The sequence below is a fragment of the Temnothorax nylanderi genome, unplaced genomic scaffold (genome assembly GCF_030848795.1).
Source record: "Temnothorax nylanderi isolate EJ_2023f unplaced genomic scaffold, tnyl_v1.0 TNYL_tig0084_pilon, whole genome shotgun sequence".
Lineage (NCBI taxonomy): Eukaryota > Metazoa > Arthropoda > Insecta > Hymenoptera > Formicidae > Temnothorax > Temnothorax nylanderi.
The window spans coordinates 482267-508629 of NW_027249146.1; the positions used below are offsets into that span (position 1 = coordinate 482267).

At 40.5% G+C, this 26363-nt stretch overlaps 2 protein-coding genes across 5 annotated transcripts in view; both read left to right on the forward strand.

The window, feature by feature from the left end:
• Window positions 1-515: 515 nt before the first annotated feature.
• Window positions 516-13846, forward strand: LOC139774637 (persulfide dioxygenase ETHE1, mitochondrial). 2 transcript variants are annotated; one of them, XM_071710051.1, is made up of 6 exons: window positions 545-859; window positions 3575-3719; window positions 6492-6677; window positions 9813-9901; window positions 11665-11875; window positions 13499-13846. In XM_071710051.1, the coding sequence occupies exons 1-6, from the start codon at window positions 722-724 to the stop codon at window positions 13564-13566; spliced, it is 837 nt and encodes a 278-aa protein (XP_071566152.1). In that variant the 5' UTR covers window positions 545-721; the 3' UTR covers window positions 13567-13846. The 2 variants fall into 2 exon arrangements, with proteins under 2 accessions (XP_071566153.1, XP_071566152.1); XM_071710052.1 differs by lacking the exon at window positions 3575-3719 and having other exon boundaries at window positions 516-859.
• Window positions 13847-20678: 6832 nt separating this feature from the next.
• Window positions 20679-26363, forward strand: part of Appl (amyloid-beta-like protein) — a 47191-nt gene continuing 41506 nt past the window's right edge. Inside the window, exon 1 of one of the 3 annotated variants that reach the window (XM_071710057.1) lies at window positions 20679-21070. In XM_071710057.1, the coding sequence (XP_071566158.1) occupies window positions 21011-21070 (60 nt within the window). In that variant the 5' untranslated portion in view covers window positions 20679-21010. The remainder of the gene's footprint in view (window positions 21071-26363) is intronic. The other 2 variants (XM_071710056.1, XM_071710055.1) reach the window with 2 other exon arrangements.

The window sequence follows — 26363 nt, forward strand, 5'->3', positions numbered from 1 at the left end:
TTTCTATCATATAGAGAATAGATCTTATCTTAAGCTTTGTGTCCACGATGCTAGAACTGCGTCCGAGTTTCGGTTTAAGCCAATGAAACTGCTGCTTTTCTGTAAGAGCTGGAAGTTGATTGGCTTAAACCGAAACTCGGACCGATTTCTAGTATCGTGTACACAAGGCTTTAAAAAGGCGTGCTTATGTGACAGTACGCGTTAGCGCTGGTCTACAACCTTGCTTTAAAAGGTATTTAAGCTCTAATTGTAAGCCGTAAGAAATTGGCCAATCACAATCGAGTATTCTCCTCACATTCCATTGTGATTGGTCCATTTCTTACGACTTCTATCACCGTATTCTCGAGCCTGCCCTACTGATTTTCGTATGCGACTTTCTATTTGAAAAGCATTGAATTTCGCATGCGAGTTTCATGAAAACGATTCGAGAATAGGGCATCGTTCGCATATTGCTCGACACGTAATTCACATTAGGCTCATTGAGAGAAATGATTAAGCGATTAACGCATCGTGACGTGGCAAACCGATGCAACTGAACAGATAGCAAAAGATAACTGTGTTGCGCAATATTGCGAAATACGAGGCGAGGGGATACGAAATTGGGGGAATCGGCCGAATCGGCGGCGTCATTTATCGCCGGTAGTCGTGCGCGACGCCACGCGACGAAACGAGGAGAGACGCGTGCCGTCGCTGGCTTCACGTGGACGGATGCAAGCGGACCATGATTGCATGCGGACGCAATATCTGCCGAGTGGCGTCGCCGACAGTTTTGCGGGGAAACGGGACGCGCGCGAAGCACGCCATGGCCGACGTTCTGACGGAGCGCGTGCCCTTCTCGAGGGATTTCCTGTTTCGCCAGGTAAGTAACACTCGCCCGAAAGGTAACCGGCGCATGTCCAGGAATACGCGGCTTGGTCGCCAACGTCATCTGACGAGCGGCAGCGACGATATGTGCGACTCTTCAAGTTTATTAAAGCGTAATTTGTAGCTCGATTAATACATTTAAGATCGTTTTAAAAATCTGCTCTTAAAATTCCATCCGGCTAATAAAATGACCGAAAAGAGCATACTTGAAACGATCTTGAATGTAGCATCGAGTTATAAATCCCAATCTTAGTCGCATCTTTTCGCACACTTTTCGTACTTAAAATTGTAAGGGTGAACTCCGACTTAATCGGTAAAATTCTGCTCAAATTTTTTATTATATATAATTTTTTGTCCCTAATCTAATCCTTTTCCATATAAATAATAAGATAATTAATAAAAAAATAAATATAAGTTGAATATAATAAAAAAAATTATAATTCTATCTCTTTTTAAAATAATTCAAGTGTTACTTGATAAGATAATCACCGATTAAATTAATTAAAATTTGGTTGAATTTATCCTACAAAGATATCTTATTTAATTCGAAAATTTTTACACTTGTTTCTTCTTTTTAATCAAATTTTTAATCCATAATACATGTTACAATCCTTTTTATTTCAATCTTGGAATATCGCTTTGGAAAACAATCTTAATCGGGAAAATTAAATCCATGAATTCGATCCTTTAATATCTTTATATTAATTATCTCCTTGTATATCTTTGTATATTTAAAATTTTGAGGGAAAAAGAAGAAACACAAAAAAAGTACGAGGAACATGTTTGGAAAGTATAATAGAAAAGTGCATTTTTTCAAAAGATCTAAGATCCGTTTTTTGTAATATTTTAAATAAAATGAATGTATACTCGATATCTCAAAAAAGACCAAAAAAAAAAAATATTTTGAGATGGTATAGAGATATCAATTAAAAAAAAAAGTACCTGAAATCTGTTTCCTTTCCTCTGCGTTTGTGTAAAATAAATAAAACAAAGCGGCTCCGCGTCTCGGATTTTGAGGGATAAAAGAAAGGATTGCAGGAAAATATATATGGAAAAGCGCGTAGGGAGAGCATTGGCATTCACGTTCGCCTTTGGAAAGGTTATTCGGAATAACCTTGAAAACACGCCGAACTTTACATCCGACGGTTTACTCGGTTTGTAAAAATTTTGATGCAGAAACTTTCTCCGGCTGACTGGAACGTCCCAAGAGAGGATATTTTTTCACGAATATGGAACAAATTTTTCTTCTTAACAAAAATGTCGAGGAATTTTTTGTAACTTTGTAATTCTGTTACTCGCTCTACATGCTATATCAGCTATACAACACCAACGAATTATTTGTTTTAAGCAAACTGTACACTCTTTTTTTTTAACTCGCCGTTGTTGCCGCAGTAGGTTCGATGTCGTGTTCTTTAATCTGCGTTATTTCTATAATACTCTGTATTGGTCAACCGTAACTGCGTGTTTTTTTTTTTTTCTATGGAGCTTTTTCCGTTTACAATTTCAACAGACGTTTGAAACGGTTCGAACGGAAATTTGATTTACCGGTCGAAAAGTAATCGGTTTTGTGTTTAACTTGACGTATGGAATGCAAAATATTTGCCATTGTTTTTACGGCTTTTACATCGGTTAGCTTGCGTATAGACGTAACAAGATTATATGGCAGCAAAATGTAACATAAAAGTGATAAGTTACGACGCAGGGGGCCACCTGCTTGAAAATGGCCGAATGAATGAATTTAATTCGTTAATAAATTCGTTTCCGCGATGAATATACAGACGCGCGGACGACTGTATCGACATAACAAAGAAACTGTGAAAATATTCCGCCGTTATATTTTTTCGTTCATATTTGGATTTGTACTCGAAGTAAAATACGTTTTGTTTTCCAATAGGCTTCAAATCAGAATCGGATGAAAACGTAGATGAAATCTGACTGGAAACAAAAATTATTACACATCCGACATATCCCTAAAAACGGGTCACAACTGACAGGATTAGTGAATGTTGCGTGTTAACATTGGAAAGAAAAATGCAGAAAAACATTTTGTTTTTTGTTTGCGCTTCGTGAAAATGGTTTCGCGCAGTCTAGTGTATTTTCAAAGAATTATATTTCCTGCCGTCCCCTTGCCTCCTGCACGTCACACACAAATCGGAGGGTCGATGCAATTAAACATGCGATAGGATTCAAAATATACAAATCATTGTTAAACGTTGCGAAATGTGAATGCGTTTGTTTGCCGGCGACTGATTATTTTATCTGTCGTATTTTTATTTAGTTTGTTCAGAATCGAAATACATGTGCAGTAAATATATATTACTGATAGCGTGAAGTTTTTCATAATCTCCTTCGTGACTTTATTATCGTGTATGACGTTATATGTCGTATGGATACATTTACATCATCTCCTTGTGGACATCATGTTACATCATCTACTTGCTTTTTCCAGCGTTTTAATGTATGCATCATACATATTTAATACGGTCTTATTTGTAATAACGCAATTATAATGACACAATTACGAGAGTAATTATATAATTATTATAACAAGAATAATATGTTATTTATGTATAATATATTACTCTTGTTTTAGTAATAATAATATCATTCTCGTGATTGTGTCTTTATAATTACGTTATGGATAATGTAATTTTATTTCCGTATATATTTTGCTAAAAAGTAATGGATAACCGTGTTTAAATCTGTCCAGTTTTTCGACCCGATATCCAGTACGTACACATATCTGCTGGCCGATGTCAACGATAAGGAAGCAATTTTGATTGATCCGGTCATCGAATGGGCCGATCGTGACAAAACAATCGTCGAGGAGCTGGGATTAAAGCTGAAATACGCCCGTGAGTTGCCAACCGGACGTATAGATCATTATCTCGCCCGTAAATTTCGCGGTTTGTGAAAAATAGCGGTAAATCGATGCGTGAGAAAATGCGGGAATACCATTCAGTTTTTCCAGTATCATTCGACATTATTTAGTCGGGATTGTATGCTCTGCGTGGTACATTCCAGCTAGATTACACGTGGAGTTTACCATGTATATTTTTGAAACAAATTCGAAATTTTGCGAAGTAGTAGCGCGTTAAAATAGTATCATGTCGACATTTACAATCGCTGTTAGCTTAAAACTGTGAAATTCGACTTACGCCGAATATAGACCGTTGTTGAATTCGAATAGAAGCGTCTTACACGCGTCAGTCATCCTGTCTATGCCTGTCATGTAATTTTAGGGAGGTATATTTAATTGATGTGTTATATGTTATAAATAATGCGAGAAAAAATATCCTTGCGTTTCCTTCCGAACTTCAATTTGTGCACTTTTATGATATAATACACACAATTTTTTGGAGAAAGTTCTACCGAAGAACTATTATTAAACTAGTATAAGAAATATCGGTTCAAACTCGAAAACACGTTGCCTCAACTACGTGTGTGAAATTTTGGGAAAACTTTCTGGAAATATTTAGCTTTTACATATCGACGTTTATTGCTCTTTTAGCTTTTACAACTTGCGAAGTGCCAAATCAATATCGCTAGCCACTTCCACCTTCCACAACGTTATGGGTAATAGGATTTTTCCCATTTTCTGCCCTTTTTTTATTTCGCAAGATCTGGCTTGAACGTTCAAAAACATTTCTCAACCATATCGATCGACGCATATAGTTAATAAAAGTTATCCCGATACACGTGATTATTAGGCCGGCATTTTTGCATTAACGTTGCACGAAATTAATCATCCTGCGGGTGCAGAAGCTTAACATTTATATTGACGTACTGCACCCAGAAAATACCCGAATTGATAACTAATTAATTACGTACACTAATTAACAACAAAACGTATTATCTTACCGGCGCCGTTACTCGATATCGTCGGAAATGTACTTGTCGGCAATTAAGTACGCGATGCTCCGTGCCGTGATTTACGAGCCGAGGGCGCAGAGTTATATCGCGAACTATCCTACTAACCGACCAATATTTGCCGAACTTCGTAATGAATTAGCATGCAATCCCGCCGCCGCTAAGAACGGTCGTGAACCCCGCATAGTTTCGCCATTGTCCTGAGGGTTAACACGCCCGTGGACCATAAGCCCGGTGAGAGTGGTGCGCTTGGGCATATTATCGAACTTCGCCAATTTCGATAAAGAACTTCGACTTCGGGGCACGAGCCGATGCGATTTCGCGGCCGCTGTATAATTCTCACGAGTGTATCGCGACGGCGAGAGCGTTATTTCGACAAATCGTGCTTATCGCGCGTGAGGATGGATCTGCATGGAAATTAATTGATTGTAAGTTTAACCCTTGATTAAAAGTTTGACTGACTAATCAGCGGTAATGGCTGTTGAAGCAATGTCGCGCAAACGTTTACTGTTCAAAATATTATATAAGAAAGGAAGTATAAAAAGGTAATTTCGAAATATACTAGGCGCAGGAATTAAAATAATATAACATAAATATTATTGCAGAAATATCTCTATAAAGTTTCAGAAGATAGATACAAATTTGATATACTTGCCAATTAATTAATTAATTACACATATATTTGATACGTATTAAATATCTTTAAAAGGTTAAAATGCATTATTCAAAGTTAAGCGTAGATTGTAAACTAATTTATATAACAAGATATATTTGTGTTCTTTTTCCCTTCTTTTTTAAACCCCTCGACTTCTAATTGTTAATTTCAGAGTCGAGATAAATCAACACATCCGCCCTTACTTGCGCAGCATTAGCTTTTTCGAAATTTGCGCCCTTATAATGACTCAAGGGATTTTCGGTTCGGCGAGAAGGGACAAAGTTTACGGCGTCGTATATCACGATGAAAAAAGGTTGATAGGATTACCTTATTACTTATTGCGTTATCAGACCGCGAAGTGGTTTTTGCGAGGGATCGCTTTGGCTAAGTGGAACGTATGCACTTGTTTATGCGGAACTCTGCGTGTGCCAATTCTGTCCCGAACAAACGGACATTTCCATAATGCACCTCTCTCTGTTTTCCGATAATGCAAACGCCATTAATGCCGCCCCTCCCCTCCTTCCCGTAAAACTATATGCGCATTATTTGTAACTCACAGTTCCACAAAGAGAGCGAGGCCGCTAATTAGATTAATAGATTTAACGTAATTTAATTATCCATTAAAGCTAAATTATATATATCCGCGTGCATTTATACGTGTAGATATTTTAGAAGCGACGGTACAAGATATTCCAGAACTTCCGACATTAATTTCAGACTTTTTAATCAACGTCGAAGTACCAACTGTGTTCGCCGAAACTTTTTAAACGTCAGTATTAAATGTCTTTAAAAGATTAATCCTGTCATTCCATATGATAGGATTTATCTTTGGGATTTATCATTTGTCAGATCTACGTCGGCGTTGATCGACAGGATCCTTCGTAAAATCTTTATTAATGAATAATTCCGTCACTACTGTCTCTACACTAGGACAATCGTATTTCATTTCTCGACTCCACGATGTTCTGTAACGGAAATGTGATAAAACGACGTGATCGCGATCTCGCGCGAACTCGGCTCGCGCTTATCGATTATGCATTTGCTGGTATATAACAATGACTGGCGTTTTTGTCCCGGCGGCAATCTTTCTCGCTTGTTGCAGTGAACACGCACATGCACGCGGACCACATCACCGGGACCGGTCGGCTGAAGGGCCTGTTGCCCGGCTGCAAGTCCATGATATCGCGCAGCAGCGGTGCCAAGGCGGACGTGCTCCTGGAGCCGAACGATCAAGTCCAATTCGGCAGGCACCAACTGAGGGTGCTGCCCACTCCAGGTCACACCGAAGGTAAAGCTCTCTCTTCATAAATTCGCCTCTGTTGGCGAACGCATTTCGGAGAACTCGTGCAGGATGTCGGAATTTTGAGATAAATCGATATTTATTTAAGTTGAATTGTATCAACACGTATTGAAATGATATAATCACGTTTTTTCATGTTTATATAACCTTTTTGTAGGTTTGTAAAAATTGTGACCTGAACGAATTTTTATGGATTAATATCTTTCTTTATATAATTCCTATTTTATTATTTGCTTCTCTCTTTCGATATTTTTAACGTTTTAAATATTTTGTCATGCTTGTATACGGTTCCACTTTGCAACTTGTTAATTTTTAAGATAGGAAGTCGAGAATAACTTGGGAAATCGATACGCGCTTAATCGATGCGCGATTAAAGTTATACATATTACTGGTGAAATATATAAAACAATGTGTGTGTGTTTTGCCGGGAATGGTTGCTTTTGCTTTCGCCTATTTTTTTTTCGGGCAGTAAAATATTACACCATTGTCCATTTAGCTAGCATCCTACCATCGCATATGTGTCAGTTACATGGAGTGGTAAAATAGAGCACAACGCCGCCCTATAAGGGGCTAAGTGCATAGTGTATCATATTTGATACATACGTGGATTTCAGGCGTTTTCTCGACATGTTCTGTGAGCTATTTCGCGTTTACGATATATACGTATATGATATATTGTCTCGTTGAGTCCACGAGTGAAAAATGAATCTTTGCCCTTTTCTTTTTTTTTCTTTTCTCTTTATCGTTTTCGAGAATTATTTCGCTCTTTAACGTTTACATTTAATAGCGAGTGTTTTAAGTCTCGGTTTACTTGAAAGAAATTACTCCGAATTCCATTAAAGCCAAGCTTTTTTACCTCTTCGACGCGAATGCCGGTGTACAACGTCGTGTTCTGTAAATCTTCGCGAAGCATTCGGTAAATCCGGTTTAACGCGATTTTTAATGCGCTCGCACGATGAATACGATACGAAACACGACTTTCGGGTAGCGTAACGAAAGTTTCGGGGCTAATAACGTTGCGGAAAAGTTATGGAACACGTTCGCACACATTTTGCGATGTCGGGGTGCATTTCTTGCGCGATCGATCGCGCGTTCGCCCGGTCTATTATTTTATTAATTGAGGTGCCGAGAAAAAGTGGCGAAATACTTTTCTTGCGAGAGACGGCGATATATATATTTTTACCACGTGGATCGAAAGAATCAGAAATATATAGTGCACGTCTATTTATCTCGAACGCCGGATCGATTTGATCAACTGCAATTTTTGTTAGAAAGACGCGCGCATGCGTATTGTTAAGAACTGCATTTAAAAATATATCGTAGACTCCGTGATTTTTGACGTGCAGATTATTCATTGAAGATCAAAAGGAAAGAGAAGGTAGAAATATGAGAATTATGATTTTAATCTTTAAACTTCGAGAAAGATATTATTAATAATATAAAGTACTGATAGATGTAGAAAATATTGTTTCATTTTTACTTAATATTACATATTGTTAGACCGCAATTTAATATTATTTTATACAAATTGTTTTCTTACTCTCACATGTTTCAAACGTTTTTCTACAAAAGATTAAAATTTTATCTCGGTATTGCAACTTTGTCTATTCTCTCATATCCTTCTCCTTTCTTTTTCATTATCTCCAGAAGAAGAAGAGCATGTGCTGCATCGTGTTTTGAATTTTACACGCGTGTTGCGTGTGCGATACAATCCCTAGAGTGATTAACTTGAGCTGTTCTCTATCCAGGATATATCGCAACTGCAATTTTCTGTACTTTTCTCAACACACGTGTTCTTATATTGATATTCTTTTCTATCATTGAGAAAGTCTCACTCAGGCCAGGTTCTTTTATACACGGTGTCCCGGAATCACCACTGGAATCACGAACTTCTGAATCAGCTCGAATTTTTTCGCTGAATTTTAGCAAAAGAATTTAATAGAGTATTATAATGTCTGCTCATCTATTAACATTAAATTGTATAATTAATCTTTGAATTAAACTGTCACTAAAATAATTTTTACTTTGTGCCAAATAGACATCAATGTTTTGTATTTATGTCTGGAGGCGCAAAGAAAAGAAAATTTTCTTTAAATTTTCTATCTATATGATAATTCGGAAACCATTAATTTTTAGCGGCGATATAAACAGCTTTCTTTTTAGTTTGGTCTCGAACGTTTGTGATATTTAGTAGTTCGGAACATGTATATATACACATATACTACGCTACTGGAAAAACGGAACGAAAAAAAAAGGAATACGGCCATTCTTATCGATCGTGCCGATTCGTTACTCGTCGCGATTCAATCGTTTGTCCGAGGAAAATCCTGAAAGCGTCTACTGAGCTATCTCGATATCGGGCTCGTTCGATAGGCTCGATTTTTCGTGCCGAATATGGGAATAACGTGTATTAAATACCTGCGGGTTAGATATTCGATATCAACTTCATTCCTATACACCGTAAAACTTCAACGATGCTGATTAAATTCCTAGATATTTCAGCTCTTTCATGGTAAATGTTACCGCATACATTTCGCGAGAAAAGAAAACCGGCAAATATTTCGTAAAGCAACATGTGTGTATTATACGCGTGGGGAACATAAATAATTCTAGTACAATTTAGTTAATGTTACGTTATATTTTTTATAGTCATCATCATTGTCCATTGATTTGGTCTTTACAAAATTGTTAAGAAAATAGCTATCGTAATTCCATTATATTGGCAAGTTATCGCACGCGTTTACGCAAAATTTTCCAATTACCTCACTTGATTTCAAATCACTTTTTATATCTCGGAGGATACGAATCATGTTCATGTTCTCCATGTCGGATACACCTATCTGCCGCGTACCAATATTTTTCGAGCGAACGTAATATATCTGTTCGCAATTTCTTTCTTTTCCGCCCTGCCCCTTTTTTCCTTTTTCGCCAAATGCGATATCGTAAATGGAATGAACGAGCCGACGAACGAGAGCTTAGTTTATCGTGCCGGTCGATTACGGAGCGAATCACCGCGAAGAAATAAATATACATTTGGCTCGAAAAACGACGCGATGCTTGTCGGATGGCGGTCGGATGAAGTGAAGCACGATATCGTAAATATTCCATCTGATATCTGTGCAGGTTGCGTCACGTACGTTTGCGATGAGCAGGCAATCGCGTTCACGGGTGATGCGCTCTTGATACGGGGATGCGGCAGAACTGATTTTCAGGTAAGCTCGATCGGGAAACTCGCCGGAAAAGTCGTGTATCCTTGCGGATACGCGTATGGTTACCGCACGTGATCAGTACCTTCGACCTTCGATCGCACATATGTGCAATTAAATGAAACAACGATGTCGTATCTTCTTGTTCCGAGGAGCGAGAACGTCTGCGATAACATTTAATGTAAAGTTTACCTCGTTGTAGTATCTTCTGTGATCATAAAGGAAAAAATTGCGAAGAAAGGGGAAAAATCTGAACTTTTATGCCGTGTGAGAGAAAAACTGAGCATCACGTTTCCCCGCGAAATCTCGATTTAGTATTACTCGTGCCATTTCGTTCGACGGTTGTTTTTGTCTCGAAATCTAGCCCTAAATAAAAGCTGGCCAGCAAACAAAACTAACAATTACGCGATCATGTTCAGCGTTAAATGCGCGGTGAGAACGGTCTCGTGAAGTTTCCTCGTAAAGTTGGAAACCGCACTCATGCGCTTTTCTGTACGGGGAATATGCGATCTCCTGCACGCGGTTAATATAGGTATTGCATTGCTCTGTTGCTCTCTTTTGCTTTCTTTTTTAACCGGTGACATTTAAAGATGTAAAAATACAGATGCTGAAATTAAAATTAAAATTGGACTGCAGATTCTTTAAACTTAGAAGTATTCTTTTTTCTTAGTAAATATGAATAAGTAATATGTATATTTTTTCTTTTAAATTTTAATTTAACTGAAGTCTTGCGACTTGATTTAATTATAGATTTGCAATATTAAAATTTAGAAAATTGAATAAAAGTTACGCAATCGAAATTTTTTTCAAAGAGACCGGGCCCAAAATTTGTCAAATAAAACCCTGCAGACGTGAAAAAGTACGCGATATTTCTGCGCACACCGTGTAGACAGATTGCACGTGACTCATGAAAATCTTCCTAGGATTGATCGACCAGCACTCCCGAGTTCATTGACCCCGAGTATTAATTTCAGCCGGCAAGTTTGCTATTTTTCTCTTATCGTGTGTATCGCGTAATCAAAAAACGAGCAGCTCTTTTTTTCCTGGGGCGGAAGTGCCGTTCGCAACTTGTCGCCGATATAATTGTCGGATGTCGATAAATTGTTTATTTGGAACGTCATAACTAATCAACGATCAATGCCGTCCTGGAACAGACGCGGGGCGGCATCCTGAATTCTCGTCGAAGCGTTCGACGGACGCGCGCAATAACATTTTCCCTACGTGTCGTATGTAGTGCAAGTAAACGTCGATATATCATCGGGGAATATGAAAGACTTCTTCTCCGCAACTCTCCGCGTGATGAATAGCCGTCCGTCATCGTGCTCGACCGCGCGTCGGTGCATTTTATAAACGTGCCGCGACCTTTTCTTCCCTCGAAAGCTCGGTTTAAATGACGTTTTAACACAGGAAACCGACTGAAATCATTATTTTTGCCTGTGGCGTACTTCAAGCTTCGCTTCATATTTCGTTTTATTACCGGACAGTAAATAACACGACACCGACATTGATTGTATTCCGACGAGTATCAATTTCAACGCGCGAGAATTATTTTCTAACGCTTATAAAAAATTTATTAGGGGATTGACAGATTTTGTTCAATAACCCCACAACTTTCATCGATGAAATTAATATAAAATTAAAATTTTTAATCCTTTATTTTCACTCGCTAATTATTCTTTATTGCGCCTGTCATATCGTGTATTACAAGTCTCGTAGCTTTATGACATATAATAGCCGTCCGCTCGAATTACTATGCCACCTGTGCGCAGGGCGGATCCGCCACGATCCTGTACAAATCCGTTCACGAGAAGATCTTCACGCTGCCACGAAATTACCGGCTATACCCCGCACACGATTACAACGGCAGAACCGTCACCACCGTGGCTGAGGAGGAAGCCCTTAATCCAAGACTGTCCAAGTCGCTGGAAGAGTTCGTCCGAATTATGAACAACCTCAACCTGCCTTATCCCAAAATGATCGGTAAGTTTAGCAGAGACATTTAATTTACTTTATGCAGCCACATCTTCCCTACCGTCCGTACCATTTTATATTCTGTTAACATAATTATTAACCCTTTATAACCAATTTTTTGTGTCTAAAAAATTATATAATGGGAAACTAACAAACATTAATCTTTGGACAAATTAATAATTAATTTACAATTTTTAAACTATTATAAAAAAAAAACAGTTTGTAACTTAAAATAAGATGCTACGCTAATTTTGTGGCGAAAAAATAAAATAAGAAAAATTTGTAGATGTATGAGTGTGTTACATGGCTTATAAAGGGTTAACATAAAATTTATATTGAGAGACTCGATACAAGTATTATTACAAAAACTAGTTTGTTAAGTTAGCGCGTGTTCCGTCGACTCATTCTTGTCGTAAAATGTTTTCGCAATTTGCCTCGTATTATAAATTCGGATCTTAGAGGTTGTAGACTCAGGCGGTACAGCGCCCTTGATAGCGATCGGAAATAATTTATGTATTGATGGAACGGGGCTGTTGTGTTATCTACGAGACGTTATCCAAATGGTTCTCTCGAAGAAGCCATCAGGCGGTTGCACGACTCCCATCGGAATTCGCATTCTATTTTTGGGGTTGCGCGCGCTCCGCCGCTATCAGCTCGATCCTCTGATAAGCTAATAGCCCCGTCTTTGGGGCGTTACGGCGTTCGTCCTACCTATCGGTACAGTCCGGGAAGCGAATGCTGAATCCGCGAGAAGATCACGTCGATCGAACGAGGCGCCTGATCACGTAGCTTCTTCTTACGCGGTAAAAAGTGAAAACTCTCTCGAATTCCGCACAAATTTGCGGAAGTGGCGGACGCGTAACTTTTTTTTCCCCCGCGCGCTTGAATCGATTGAATGGGATGTGAAGCGAGACGCAAAGCGCGAGTTAAGCGAAAAACTCCACTGACAGTTATGTGATTGACGTAAGAGAAGGAAATGATAAAAAGAATCTCTCGTGGAGGTTGAATGAATTAAAAAAAGATTTCGCACGAATCCATTTTGTGAGGCTTTCAAATTTTCAATGTTCAATATCAGAAATCGGTTTCAAGGTATTGAATCGTTCTTACGAATCTCTCTTTTTTTTCCGTTTCCATCCCATTGATTTGACTCTCACGCGACGCGATCCTAAATTGAAGGAAAATTGACGGATATGACTTCACGGGGAGGAATATTTGCAGCTACTGTGCCGTCCTCTCGCGTAACTCTTCTTCGCGGCGCGTCTAAATATTAAATGTGAGCAGAGACGCCGTTACATCTTGCCGATGGGGCGAAAGAAAATCGATGAAATTGCCAGTTTGCATCGTCGCATGTTGAATAAATGAGCCCTTTATCTCGCAGACATGGCTTGAGTCAAATTTTGAAAATTGCGTTATAACGAATTGCGAAATAACACTAATAAAAGAAAGAATTATTGAAGTTAACTACTTCACGTAACGAAGAACAATTGACGTGTCGACAGCAACGAGTGTTATATGTGTAAAGTGTTGTTAGTCGAGTTGGAAATAGATAGAAAAATATTAAATTATTGCCCGCATTTGACATGTGCCATTTTTGCGACAAAGAGCGTCGAATATAATACGACGTTGTTTCAGATAAAGCTGTACCGGCCAACAAAGTTTGCGGTCTGTACGAGGTGGCAGAAGAAAAGGGCGAACAATGAAAATTATTGACAGCGCTGCAGCCGATGCACTAGCACGCTAGTATTGTAATTCTCCTCACTCTATTAATAAATGCATGTGGTCCCGATAGCTAACATTCATATGTCACGAATAGCGTGAGTATTCCCGATTTTAACGCATTTTATTATCGGTATTATTAACATTATAAATGAAGAATAATCACATATCTTGTTAGTTTTTAACGGACAGTATTCAAGAGCGATGTAAGGCATGTGATATTATGGTACACGGTAATTTTTAATATATAACTCGTGTACAGCATTGATATCGTTGAATTATTTTCCTCCACTCCATTTTGCATATACGAGCTCGCGACGTTATTTATTTATATTTATATCCGCGCTATTTTAACGCATTAGAATCCACCTAAAAATTTATACGTTAAACGGGACATATGTGCCATCTCTTTTCACACGCTCAAATATTTTATTTAATTATGGCACTTTGTTTGCATGCTTTCTCGGACTAGTGTTTTATTCATCGTAACGGTAACATAACCGATAACGCGTATAAAATGAGCGCTTTATTTCATGTGCACGTTTTAATGGATTAAAACGCGCGTTTTATGCGTTTATTTCATGTTCTTTGAGGAATATGACCTGTATAAAACGTACGACCGAATGACGGAACGTTGTACAACGTTCTTAATGGACGTAATTTTGTTTACGATAGAAATAAAATTATATTACGCAATTGTTAACATTCCACATCCGACATATACGTGACATATAGTTGTTAAAAAATTTTTTTCGACAAATGTTCGCATTCTCGTTTCAATTTATCAAGAAATTTATGCGCGGATAATTCCTTTTTCTCCCCGTAGTACATACGTTCCGGAGTTACAGCGTAATAATTTACGGACAATGTCTCCGAGGGCTCTCAAGTAGATTTTTCTCTAATGGAAATTTTTCCACTAGGCTTAATTACCGGGATATTTCGCTAATTTAATTTCAGGGACTTAAGTGAATGAACAAAACTTTGTGCTGTGATTTTCGGGTGAGCTTTGTTTCAAACTTTCAGACCTCCCCGCCGAAGAAGCGTAATGCTGTGGGAAAACGTAAACGAAGGTCGTCGGACGAGTAAAGCAATCGGTCGAGATATTTTTCACCGAGCTCGGGGCACCGCGCGTTAAAATATTCTATGCATTTAGGATTGTCATCCTTTCGACCGCGTCGCGACGTCGCGACGCTTGCTCGAGGTCTCCTTCTCTCTCTTGAACTACCAAGTTCGCCGTAACACCTCAATTTCACGAATTACATCCGTCCTGAGTTATCACTTACTTTGTAGGACTTGACAACCGCGCTTCTTTAACACAGTTCCCGTGTGACACTTTTTTTTTTATATGACATGCTTTTCACGTGTCGATAAATTTAATGGAAGAACTCTCTCCTAGACCCGCGCGCAGACCTCTAGATCGAATGGAAATCCCCGGTAATTGGTTCAAACTCAAGCTGTCAGACTTTTTCAAATATTATAATGATAGCGGCCATTATCTCGTCATTTACTTTAAACTGTATTTACTTTAAATCTTCAAATAATCACCATCGCCACTCTGGGCACTATCATCGCACACAATCGCAGCAGATAATCCCGCCGATAATCTCGACTGAATATTCCAATTATACTCGCACAGAGTCGACACTCTCGCGCCACGATAATGCAATCCACGTGTAATTAGGAAGATCCGCAAATCCATCATCTACTATGAGGATCGAGGGGCTATTTGCAGTTTGCGGTGCGCTAACAATAACTTTCGGGCCGGAGCAATCGGGCCGAGAGGTGCATACGGTTTCGCAAATTAGCGAAACAGAGATGATTGAGACTAGCGATAGGAAGGGAGAAAGAGATAAGGAGAGAGAGAAAAGCGCTTATTGCTAGGTCCTAGGACAAACCCTCGAAAGGACTCGGACAAGAGAGAATGAACGGTGTTCATTCGCAAGCGGGGGGAGGAGAGAGAGAGAGAGAGAGAGAGAGGCCCTTGTAATCGGGTTGTCGAAACGGGCTCCGTGCGCCTCGTCGAAACTCAGGGTGAAGAGACCCCCATGGTGCTGGTGCTGGTTTCCTACTGCATAGCTGAGGGTTGAAATCGATACCGTTTCCAGGGTAACCAGTACGGCTACGGTGCCCGACACACGGGCGAAGGCACACGGGCCAAGGCTACCTACTCATGCATTTTCATGTGCCCGCCGAAAAAGGCCAAAGACAAGAGCGTTGTTGGCTCGCTTGATGTCGGTACGCTCACTCGCGCGAGCGGGGCGAGTCGCGCGATCGAGTGACGAGGAGAATTCTCTGATCCTGGCGAAAATTTCAAAAGAATTCAATTTTCCAGAAGCGCGCTCTTCCGGCTTATCCGAGCTCTCTCGGCAAAAAAATATAATACGATATGTACATTTAGTAATTTAATTTTTAATGGTATAATCACGTTCTTCCCTCCCTCGCAAATTTGCCTTATGCTCTTTCATATTGCGGGATTGCGGGAACCGAGAATCATAAAGAATAAAGTGCGGTAAAATAAAAGTCGCTTTTCTTTCAGCCGGATTGTTTTTTGTTTGGATCAGTGAACTCGTTTCGCGGTGAATTTTTGGGGCCAAATATCGGAGTCCGTATAACTTCGGGTGTTCGGATTTATTTTTCGATTATGTAGGGGCGAAAAAATATATATACCGCACAGGTCCGTCACGTTTTCATTGCCAGGGTTAAAACGAGGTAGTTTCGTGCGCTTGTGATATTTGAACTCACCTTCACTTGACTTGTATGTCTAATTCTAGAGCTATGTAATTTTTTATAAGGCATATTTCGTTCTTGCTCGGATTTGTGATCTCTTGCTTACGGTAAAAATGTTAATTTATTACGTATTACATTACTCATTATTCACTGAAGAAACAAAAGAGAAATATATAGCCGCAAAAGCTCATTTCGTAAAAGATTAAGATTTTATTCTAAATTTAACAACATATATATATAATATATAGCATATATCCACATTTCTTCGTTATTTGTTTTACATCTTTTCTCTTTATCTTCAATCTATTGTTAATGATATCTAAATTATATTAACAAATAAGATTTTAGTTCCGCAATTAAAATAAGCAAGATATTGAGCAGCTAATGAATAACAAAAGAAACAAGCAACAGTATTTCTTTACGTCGTTCGCGATAGGGCCCCCGTTATCTGGGGCGGGTCCGCAAACGCACCTGCCCCATTTGTCCGCGTTGGAAGATACCGCGGATTGTCCGCCGCATTTTATCGCAAGGACGGCCCTCACGGTGTTATCACTGAAAAATGGCCGCGCTGTTGCGAGAGGAGAACGGACCACCCTGTTCGGAAATTTAATGCGTTACTTTGCGCGGCGGCACCCTTTCTGCTTTCATTTCGTTACCTTTCCCGCTTTCATCACGAAGTGCGGCCCCTTCAAGAAACCGCAATTTCGAAACACCGCGGTCTTTGAAGACCCGCGACCGTCTTCACGGTTCGGTAATTATCGTCGAGGGAACGGTATTAGAGCAGCTCTCTCTTTCGCTCTCTTCCTTTCTATCATACTTTCCATCAGCGTGAGATAACATATGAAGAGAGAGAGAGAGAGAGAGAGAGAGAGAGAGAGAGAGAGAGAGAGAGAGAGAGAGGGAGAGAGGAAAAAAAGGAGAAAATAAAACCAGTGCCACAATTTACGAGCTCGTAATTGATTCTGAAACGCGGGATTCCCCGCGGCCGCGTTAGCGTATTATTTCAGCGCCGCATATCGCGACGCAGCTCTGCGAGTGCGATACGTCGAATGGCAAAATTACTATTTCGACGCGCGGAGCCAATTACCGTAACTAACGATGTGTTGTAACGATTGCATGTAGTTACGCACGAGGGGATCGATTAAAAACATCGGTTTTATTTTTCGGTTACGACCACTGTAAACAACGTTATGTTTATTTAACCGCGTTTTGCAAAAAATTTAGAAGGTAGGTCGCGGTCGGGTGATTGTCAGCCGCTTCTCGCGCAAATGTGGTCATTTAATTAATGGCCGTATGCGTAATCGCGGGGAATATAAAAACCATATAAATGCATATAATACAAAGGGAGATATAGAAAAAAAAAAAAAAAAATGTAAAATGTGTTGAAAATTTAGACTTTAAATCCAAGCTCTGGATTATCATATATATGTATTTTTCGAGCGGACCATGTAACGTATTTCAGTCCGAACGTCATTTTTAACTTGTAAAGCAAGTTGTGAAAAAGTCCGGGCTTGGATTTAAAAAAATTATTCTTCGGCGGAATGCACTTTTGGTTAACGCTCAAAGCTGACCGACGTGGCCGAAATGCTAAATTATATTTTAATATAAATTAGCGGAAAGAGAGCGCCGCCACATTGTAATTCGCCATTTTCGAGCGCTGCTTCGCGATTTGTGTTTCGTTGCAGAGGAAGTCGGGATAAAATAATTCAAATTGGCGATACGCTGTCGCTCTTTTTGGATTATTGTACAGAAAACTATTGTACAATTGTATTGGATTGCTATTCTACAATAGGACGCATTGTAGAACATTTGATAACCGGAGTAAGCTTAAAGTTTCCGTCAAAATTTGTAATCCAGCCGTTCTCTTTCCTACCTCCCCATAGAATTAAACATTTCGGTAACTAAATCCGGGAAGTCGTATTTTACAAACATAAAATCCGGAAGAACCAAACGTTTTAATCAATTCTGACCTCTCCCGTGGCTTAATTCGCTGAAGCCCCTGGTAATCGTTTTAACTCGGAAACCGTTAACGCGCAGCATTTTTACGAAGAGAAATCTCCTCCCGTTACCCCGCGTGTACAGAAGGGAAAATTTCGTTAAGGCAGCTAGTTGATAGCAAACGCGAATGGCGTACAAAAAGCGCGAATTTAAGGAGATGTGACGGGAATCGAGGACTTTTCGCCGTCTCTCGTCGGAGAAGCGACTCCGTCGACGCGGTCGTGTCGAACAAAACATTTTCCTCCCTCTATAAAGGCGAATTTTGCGAGTGTTCGCAGTCGCGCACACGTGATCCCGAATTGTCGAAGAATATTTGCACGGTTTTCTCGTCGCTCTTACTCCCCTCGAGTGGTGCTCCATAGAACGGTAACATGGTTTCTTTGTTACCTTATTGCCGTAGCGATAGCGGCAGCCGGGAGTTCGTATCTACAGGTTGTTGATTTTGCCATGGATGCAGACATTTCAACTTCTGCTCCGCTGCACCCCCTTCTTTCGCCCCCTCCCCCCCGTCTTCCACGTGTCCTCTCTTCTTCCTTCGTTGTCGTCCACCGCCACTTCCGTTCCGTTCTCGTCTCCTCCTTTTTCTCCACCTAGTCGTCGTCTCTTTCGCCGAATCGCCTCGATTTCTTGCATAGGTATGGAAGATCAATTTACTGCAGCGGACTCTCACTTCTTCATCGACCGCTACAGTGGCCGGGGTCGATTCTCTCAGATTCTCTTCCGGCATAAAGAACGGAGAGCCTCTTTAATTGGCAAAAGGAGTCACATCTCGGATTTTTACGATCGGAATGGGTCTCGGCGCTCGTTTCTCGAATTACATGAGAATCACAAAGAGTCGCTTTCTTTATCGGAGTGCAAATGAATTGTGCAGCGTTAATCAAAGCATTAAACCACGTTTTCTATTTTTCAAGCGATTCGTATCACGTATTTTCGTAATAAAGTTCTGCGATTAATCACGAGAGAGTTCCTCCGTTTAGCAAATTTCAGAAACGAGTTCAAATAATGCGTGTAATTTGTTTATAGCGAAATATATCTGTATGAATACCGCGGGTTATTAAAATGTTTCTAGACGCAATAGCCACTTCGTTGAATATTCTGTCAAACAAATGCTTTTATTAATTCGTGTAAAGTTTGAAAAGTGGCGTGGCGCAGGCAACAACGTTATTCCGGGCACCGCTTCAATTACGCAGGCAACAAAGTTGGTAATAATTCTGTTCGGAAATATTTCGCCGGCATGTGCAGAGAGTACTGCAGAGACCTGCGAATTCAGAGATTTCCGTAATTCTGATAGTGGCGTTTGCGGTCTCTTACACCTCTGTAATTTGCGACCGCAAATAAACTCATTAAACGCACGCGACATTGCGCTACTTGAAATTGTCGAATAATTTAACGATAAACGATACGCATCAGTAATGAGTGCCTCAAAGTCCAAATAAATCAAAGATATTGACGTATACGAACCGGGAAATTGTATATTAAAATATACGTTTAATCCCGCATGAGCGGATTTAACGCCAATTTCCAATATAAATTTTCAGTGTTTTCGCAATATTACGATAAAAAAATTCATAAAACCGTGTACAGAAGTATAATCTGGAAAAATAATTGTATCGGAATAAAGGAGAAAAAAATAGAAGATTAAAGAGAATAAAATTGTATAATTATAATACTTATACAAAATTTCCCGTTTCTATATATCCTCTCGCGGAATCGAATTCTTCAATTAAGAACACCGACGTTTATTAGTTTTATTGAAAAACGATAACAAGCTGATGCAATTAAGTATATCATTCGATTATTGCTCAAAATATACAGAATTACATTACGTTACGTTACATTGCGCGACATCTTTATCGCGCAAGAGCTTTTCAATAATTAAAATAGTATCTCCCACATTTATTAATTAATTTATCTTCTCTGTTGTATTTTACAAGTATATATATACATTTTTAAAAGGATCCATCTCGGAATATGAACAGATTTTCTCGCCAAGATTAAGCGAATCGAATGAGCGCCGATTACCTTTGTCAAAGGAGAAAGGAAAGCATCGAAATTAGATACGCATTTGTCACGAAGCGTGTTCATTTAGCCGCTACCGCCGGTTAGGCACCAACCGAAAGCTAATTGAAATCCTCGCGGCGCGGTCCCGCGCGTTAATTGCCTAATCGAATCGCGGAAAGTCGCGCGCGCGGCTGTCGGAGCGCGCCCCGTTTGAACCCGCGGCGTTCCCGCCACATTATCGACTGGCCGCGGCGCGCATGCGAGCGCGCCGGCCGCGCGCTGATTGGCCGGCGGGCTGGAACGGCGCGGCGGCGCGGCGTACCGGCCGACGCGCGCCGCCATCTTGCTTTCACGGCCGAGCCGAGCGAGCGACCCACCCAGCGGCGGCGGGCAGCAGTAGTTACGCTGCGCTCTCGGTGGTATATCACGACGGGTGTATAACGCGGCGCGCCGTGCATATCGAAAACCGCACATATATCGGGCCACGTACGCGTACCGAGTATACCGGAGTATCCACAAGTTTCGTTCGCGGGCGCGTACGACGAGTTTCAACGACGCACCTCGCGCTCCCCGCGACCGCGGCAAGAGGAGGCGGAAGGGACGACGCGAGGAGTTGTCGCGAGGGTACCTTCGGAGCGGATTCATCTCTCCCGACGAGAATCGTGGGATCGTAGGTGGGTGCCCGAGAAGAGGAAGAAGAGGATGAAGGGGATGCTGGCGCTGGCCGCGCTGCTCGGCGTCCTGTCGGTCTGCCGGGTACAGGTAAGAATCCATCCGTTTGTCGATCCCTCTCTCTCTCTCTCTCTCTCTCATTTTTATATTTCTTGCGTTCTCGTACCTTTTTTCTTCACCGGTGCGAGCGGTGGAGTCGCGGAACGCGAACGGATCGGGAGCTCGCTTGCTCGCTCGCACGCGACGCTTTCACCCTTGAGCCGGGGAAATGTCAGGCGCAGCAAGACGCCTCTGACCGCCGATCGATGTAGTGTTGCCGCGAAACTCCGCTTTTTTCCTTCGCTCCGAAATCAACGTGCCGATATACTCCGCGATTCTCCGGCCCCGGTGCCATGGCGGCTGTCAAACGGTCCGATCAATGACCGCGATGCCGATCGCCTTGCACCTGCCTTTAATCCCGGGCACCGTTTTCGGGAAAGTACGAAAGTCTGGAGTAAAAGGCGTCGACTCACCACACGCCGCGTTCTTCGAGCTGCATCGGAGACAAGATACATAAAGAAATTATCGGCAATATTTATTATTAATTTACTTAGTATTTTAGTACTTTTGTAATTAATATTACGCGACGCGATCCTTGTCACGAAACATTTATCTTTTAAAAATGCGGAAGTTAAGGAAGACACGTTCAATGACATCAGAAATAATCGATTGCATCAACGAGAACGTGACTCCGCATTAATATGAAATCGTAGTAGCGAGAAAAAGCTAACGTGATCGCCGAGGAGAGGACCGCAATTGTATCGACGAGCAATTATTTATAGCGACTTGGTAACGTTCGAAGCGCGATATAAAATGCGGTTTCACGTCCGTAGTTTGATCAAGCCGTTTATTCTTCCGTTTACCGTCCGGCGAGCCTCGTAGGTTCTTGAAACGAGGTTTCGATGGCGCAAAGGAGATACACGCGCGACGCTCGACGTTCATCGTCCATGGGAATTTTAACACGCCCGCGTTCTCTTCGTGCGCGCGCGCGCGCGCGCGTGTGATGTGCGCGCGTGTGGGCATCCAGTGTGGGTGGCGAGAGGCCGTGGGCCGTGTAAAGAAGCGACTCGTAGCAGTCCTCGATACCGATCGATTTGACTCTCTCCGTGTTGCACGCGTCTCTTTCTTTTATCATTATTTCAGTGCGAGAGCTGAGAGCAGCGAGCTTCTAATACGAATACAAAAACGCGTTTTTGTCGTATGTTTTCTGCAGCAATATTGCGCTTCGCGAAAATCGCGTATCATCGCGAGAGAGAGAGAGAAAGAGGGAGAGAGAAAAAGAGACGCCATAAATGTCAGATCTCGTAGAAGGAGCACGGTTTATTTTCTTTTTGTCGTATATTTGGCTTGTTACGTAGAAACACGCTGCAGTAGTAGAGTTAATTGGCGCTTCTTTCTGGAAATGCAGTTAAAAGCTGCGAAGAAGATACTTGTAATCTTGAATTAGCCTCCCCATTTTTTTTTGTCGCAGCCGTGTATCTTTCTTTCGCGTTCCGGTCTCGTTCCGAAAATCGAGAGAGATTCAGTTCCACCCGGCGCGAGATTCATATTCGTTTCTCTCTTTCCGATCTGCCAACCCCCCCCCCCCCCCGCGTTGCGAATTTCGCGATCGTCTAGCGCAACAACGCATCTCTATTAATATCGCCCCATTACCCCCGGCAATAATTAACAGCGCTGCGTGCAACAATAATGTAGTTTTGAAAGCGGCCGCTTCGGTGTAGCGCGCGCGATAAAACATCCCATAAACGGCAATATAACAAACAATTTGCGTATCGCGAGACTGTATCGTCGTCCCACCCAATCGATCCCTTATAATTTGAAAATGATCTGCCACCCACGGACGCGGTCGTCGACCATTACGCCGGCGGGGTCGCGCGCGCGCGCGCGCGGGGGAGATGCGTTAATTGCGCATCTAGGATAATGAAACCGCGTTTCGCGAAGCGCGTAGGGAAGCGTTTTTAACGGTTTTTAACTGTACACGCGACAACGTTTGTCGCGCCGCGTGCAACCGGACTTTTAATACCGGCGCGACCACCGCGTGATTAACTGAACTCGACAAAAATTTCGAGCTCGCTATATGTGTGTAATATCGCGCTTCGCGCGAAAGTCATGTACCAGTGACATTAACTCGAATTCGCGTAACGTTCGTTGCACCGTAAATTAACGGGGGCGTTTCAGGGACGATATATTTAATCATATTCTCATATGGAAGTTTGGGGTTTGTCGGGCGCGCGCACGATATAGAATTCAGTGTGCGCGTTGCAGTAACGGTGATAATATAATAATAGTTAATGAATTAACTATTGTTAATGATATTGCCGCGTGAATTTTTAATCACGCCGCATTGACGAGCCGTTACCGTGTATTAATTTAATGCGAGATTTCCGATAGAGCGAAATAACGCTAAGGTCCGTGAAAATTTAGGCGCTCTGCCCGTTGCGCCCGCCATAAATTAACGTAGGCGTTTCCAAAGCTGGAAATTAATTCGCGCTCACGGAAATTTGGGGTTTGTCACGCCATATATATATATATATATATATATAACTCGAACGGTGGGGCATTCCGATGACGGCATTAGCGATATTAACTCACGAAAATTTAGGGTTGCGGCTTTGTCATACGAGGCGTATCTTCCGCGCGCAATAAATAATCCGCTCGCGTGCACGCGCGATCGATACTATCGAAACTTCCTTTATTTAATCACTAGTAAAACGCTCTCTCTCTCGGTTTGATTACTCCAGCTGTACGTAGTGTGGGTGGATCGTTAATTTTTCCGATATACTTCAACGCTGCGTCGCCATTTAAATCTGCTCCGGCCATTAAAAAGCGTCATTTAAATCAGTCACGAGGCAAAAGTGATCGTCATCGCATTAATATCTCGTTGCCTGGAGGTGTCACGCCCGTTTCACGCACGCGGCCATGCGTGCATGCATGCAACTTGTTATATCGACGCGTATGCCGTATCGCCGTAAACAGGCCTTTTGTTGATTAAAAAAACGCGCCTGAAAGCATTCGATAGCGATGCGCGATGATTTTGAATCGTTTTCGGGAATATCCGCTATTTGATATTCCTTATTTCCGCACCTCATCGTTGCACAATTCTCTTTATACAGATGCACGATTATAATCTTTTAAAAAGTGTGGGCTATTGTCGTAGAAGTTCTCTTATATCTATTAAATTATCAGTATTTGATGTGATAAATTTAGGTTTGTCTCATTTTATCACGCAGAGCATCCAAAACTCACCGGATGGCTATTTGAACGACGCAATCCTTTAATTAATGCAGAATAAATGTTTTCTTAGTGAAAATGTCCTGAAAGTTTAAAAATTTTTCATTTTTTGATAAGTGCTTTCATGAAAGAGAATAAATATTATTTTAAGCTAGATACACGCGGCGATGAAAAATTTTGTATAACGTCAAGTTATTAGCCTGGATCATGGGCGGGAATTATGATGCAGTTCGTTCCAGTGTATGTGTGTGTGTGTGTATGTGTGTCGAATGACTTATGTCATGTCATGTAAAATAGGGTTTACAAGGAAATGCATAACAGCGGATGAACAGCGGTGGTGTGTCGCATGCGATTAGCATTTTAGTATCTACCTTGTAGTAATTTCGGAGTAACCGTGCGAAAGAAAAAAGATTTAATTTCGTATCACGAAAGTGACTTCATAAGATGGAGATTATAAAGGATGATATTAATTTTGTTTTATTCCATGCGTAACGCCATTTTATTATTATTGACTGATTATTCAGGGGCATCAGTTTTATTGCTGAAAAAATTTCGGTGACGTTTTTTCAATTAAAATGCTTTGATAGTATACACTCGATAGTACATATAATATAATATTTCATATAATTGATCCAAATTGGTATTTATACCTAATCTGGAATCTATATTCAATATAATTTGTATTATTGTGTGAAACACAGATTCGCTGATTATTAAATTATCGTATACTAACGATTATATCATATGTAATTTTTCCTTTCGCGTCGGCGGATATCATTTTATTATATAATTTATTCTTATTACATTTATATTTTGTTATTTGTGTGATATAATCTACTTTTTCAAACTAATCGAGTTCCTCCGTTTCCTCTGCACGCACAAATTAATGCGATATCCAATTTGCTCAGTATTAATACCGTAACATAACAGTGCGCGATGCAAAAGCGTCGCAGCGATTAATTTATATAATTCCATGGCAGGATTCAATTTAATATTGCACTTGGATACATTCATTCTAAATCTATTCTCGTAACGTTTAGCGTTTAATTGCATGTGTAACTCTACTCTGCAAAGCTGCGCTGTGTCAAAAGAGGAATGTCAGAAGCGCGCCATCCCTTTGACTCAAATTATAGAAGTAGTAAAACCTCAGATTACTCTCAATGATGATTATGTGCATGAGGCTGCGCAAAATACAGCAAAACTACTCTTTAAATATGAAATGCAAAAATGGCAAAGATGATTCTAAAAAAAATACATATCAATCAGACGGTACAAAATACGCGGATTACGATATGAAATGCATGTATATCTAAATTTAAAAGAAAAAAGCTTGACTTAGCGTATAAAATATAAGTTTTAAAACCATGTATAGTTGATGTATCGTACTCACATAAATATGTGAGTACGATATTTAAATTCTTATCATATCACCGGGAGTTATTTTGCGACGAGGTAACTTTATGAGACACATTCCTTTAAGTTTGATTATTTCAAGACTTCGTTTTTATCGATTATTCTCAAATACCAATCGGAAATTGATTGTCAATATTAATATAATTATTGCTTATATAAAATCAGTTATATAACTGATGCTCTATGCGATTAAAGTAATAATATATCACAAAATTGCCTCGATTTGCGGCACGTATATTTGAGATACTGGTACAAACATTTTCCGTTCCACGGAAAAATAAATCTCTCGAAAACGAAAACAACTGGATAATGGTGTGCAGCAGTCCGTATTTTAGTTTCTCTACAGTTTGCAGCGAGAGTAAACGAAAGCAAGTCGTTCGCTTTTCTTAGAATCAACTCAACAAAACGATCTCATTCAGCAGAATAATTAAACGCGAATTTGTTGCTCGACAGTTGTATTAAATAAAACTACACGTGTATGAATGTTATGGTTTCTTGGGTCTCGGTAATAACAGCTACGTTCGCCGCAATTAATTACTTTCGGAGGAAGCCATTTTGATTGAGGATCCTGTATTGACATCTGGGCTTGCAGGCTGTAATACAAAGCAATAAAATATTAAGGTTAATATTTTTAAAAAGTTAAAAAATCAATAATAAAGTTGAAACGATGTAAAAAAGAAAAACTTTAGCTGCTAAATGT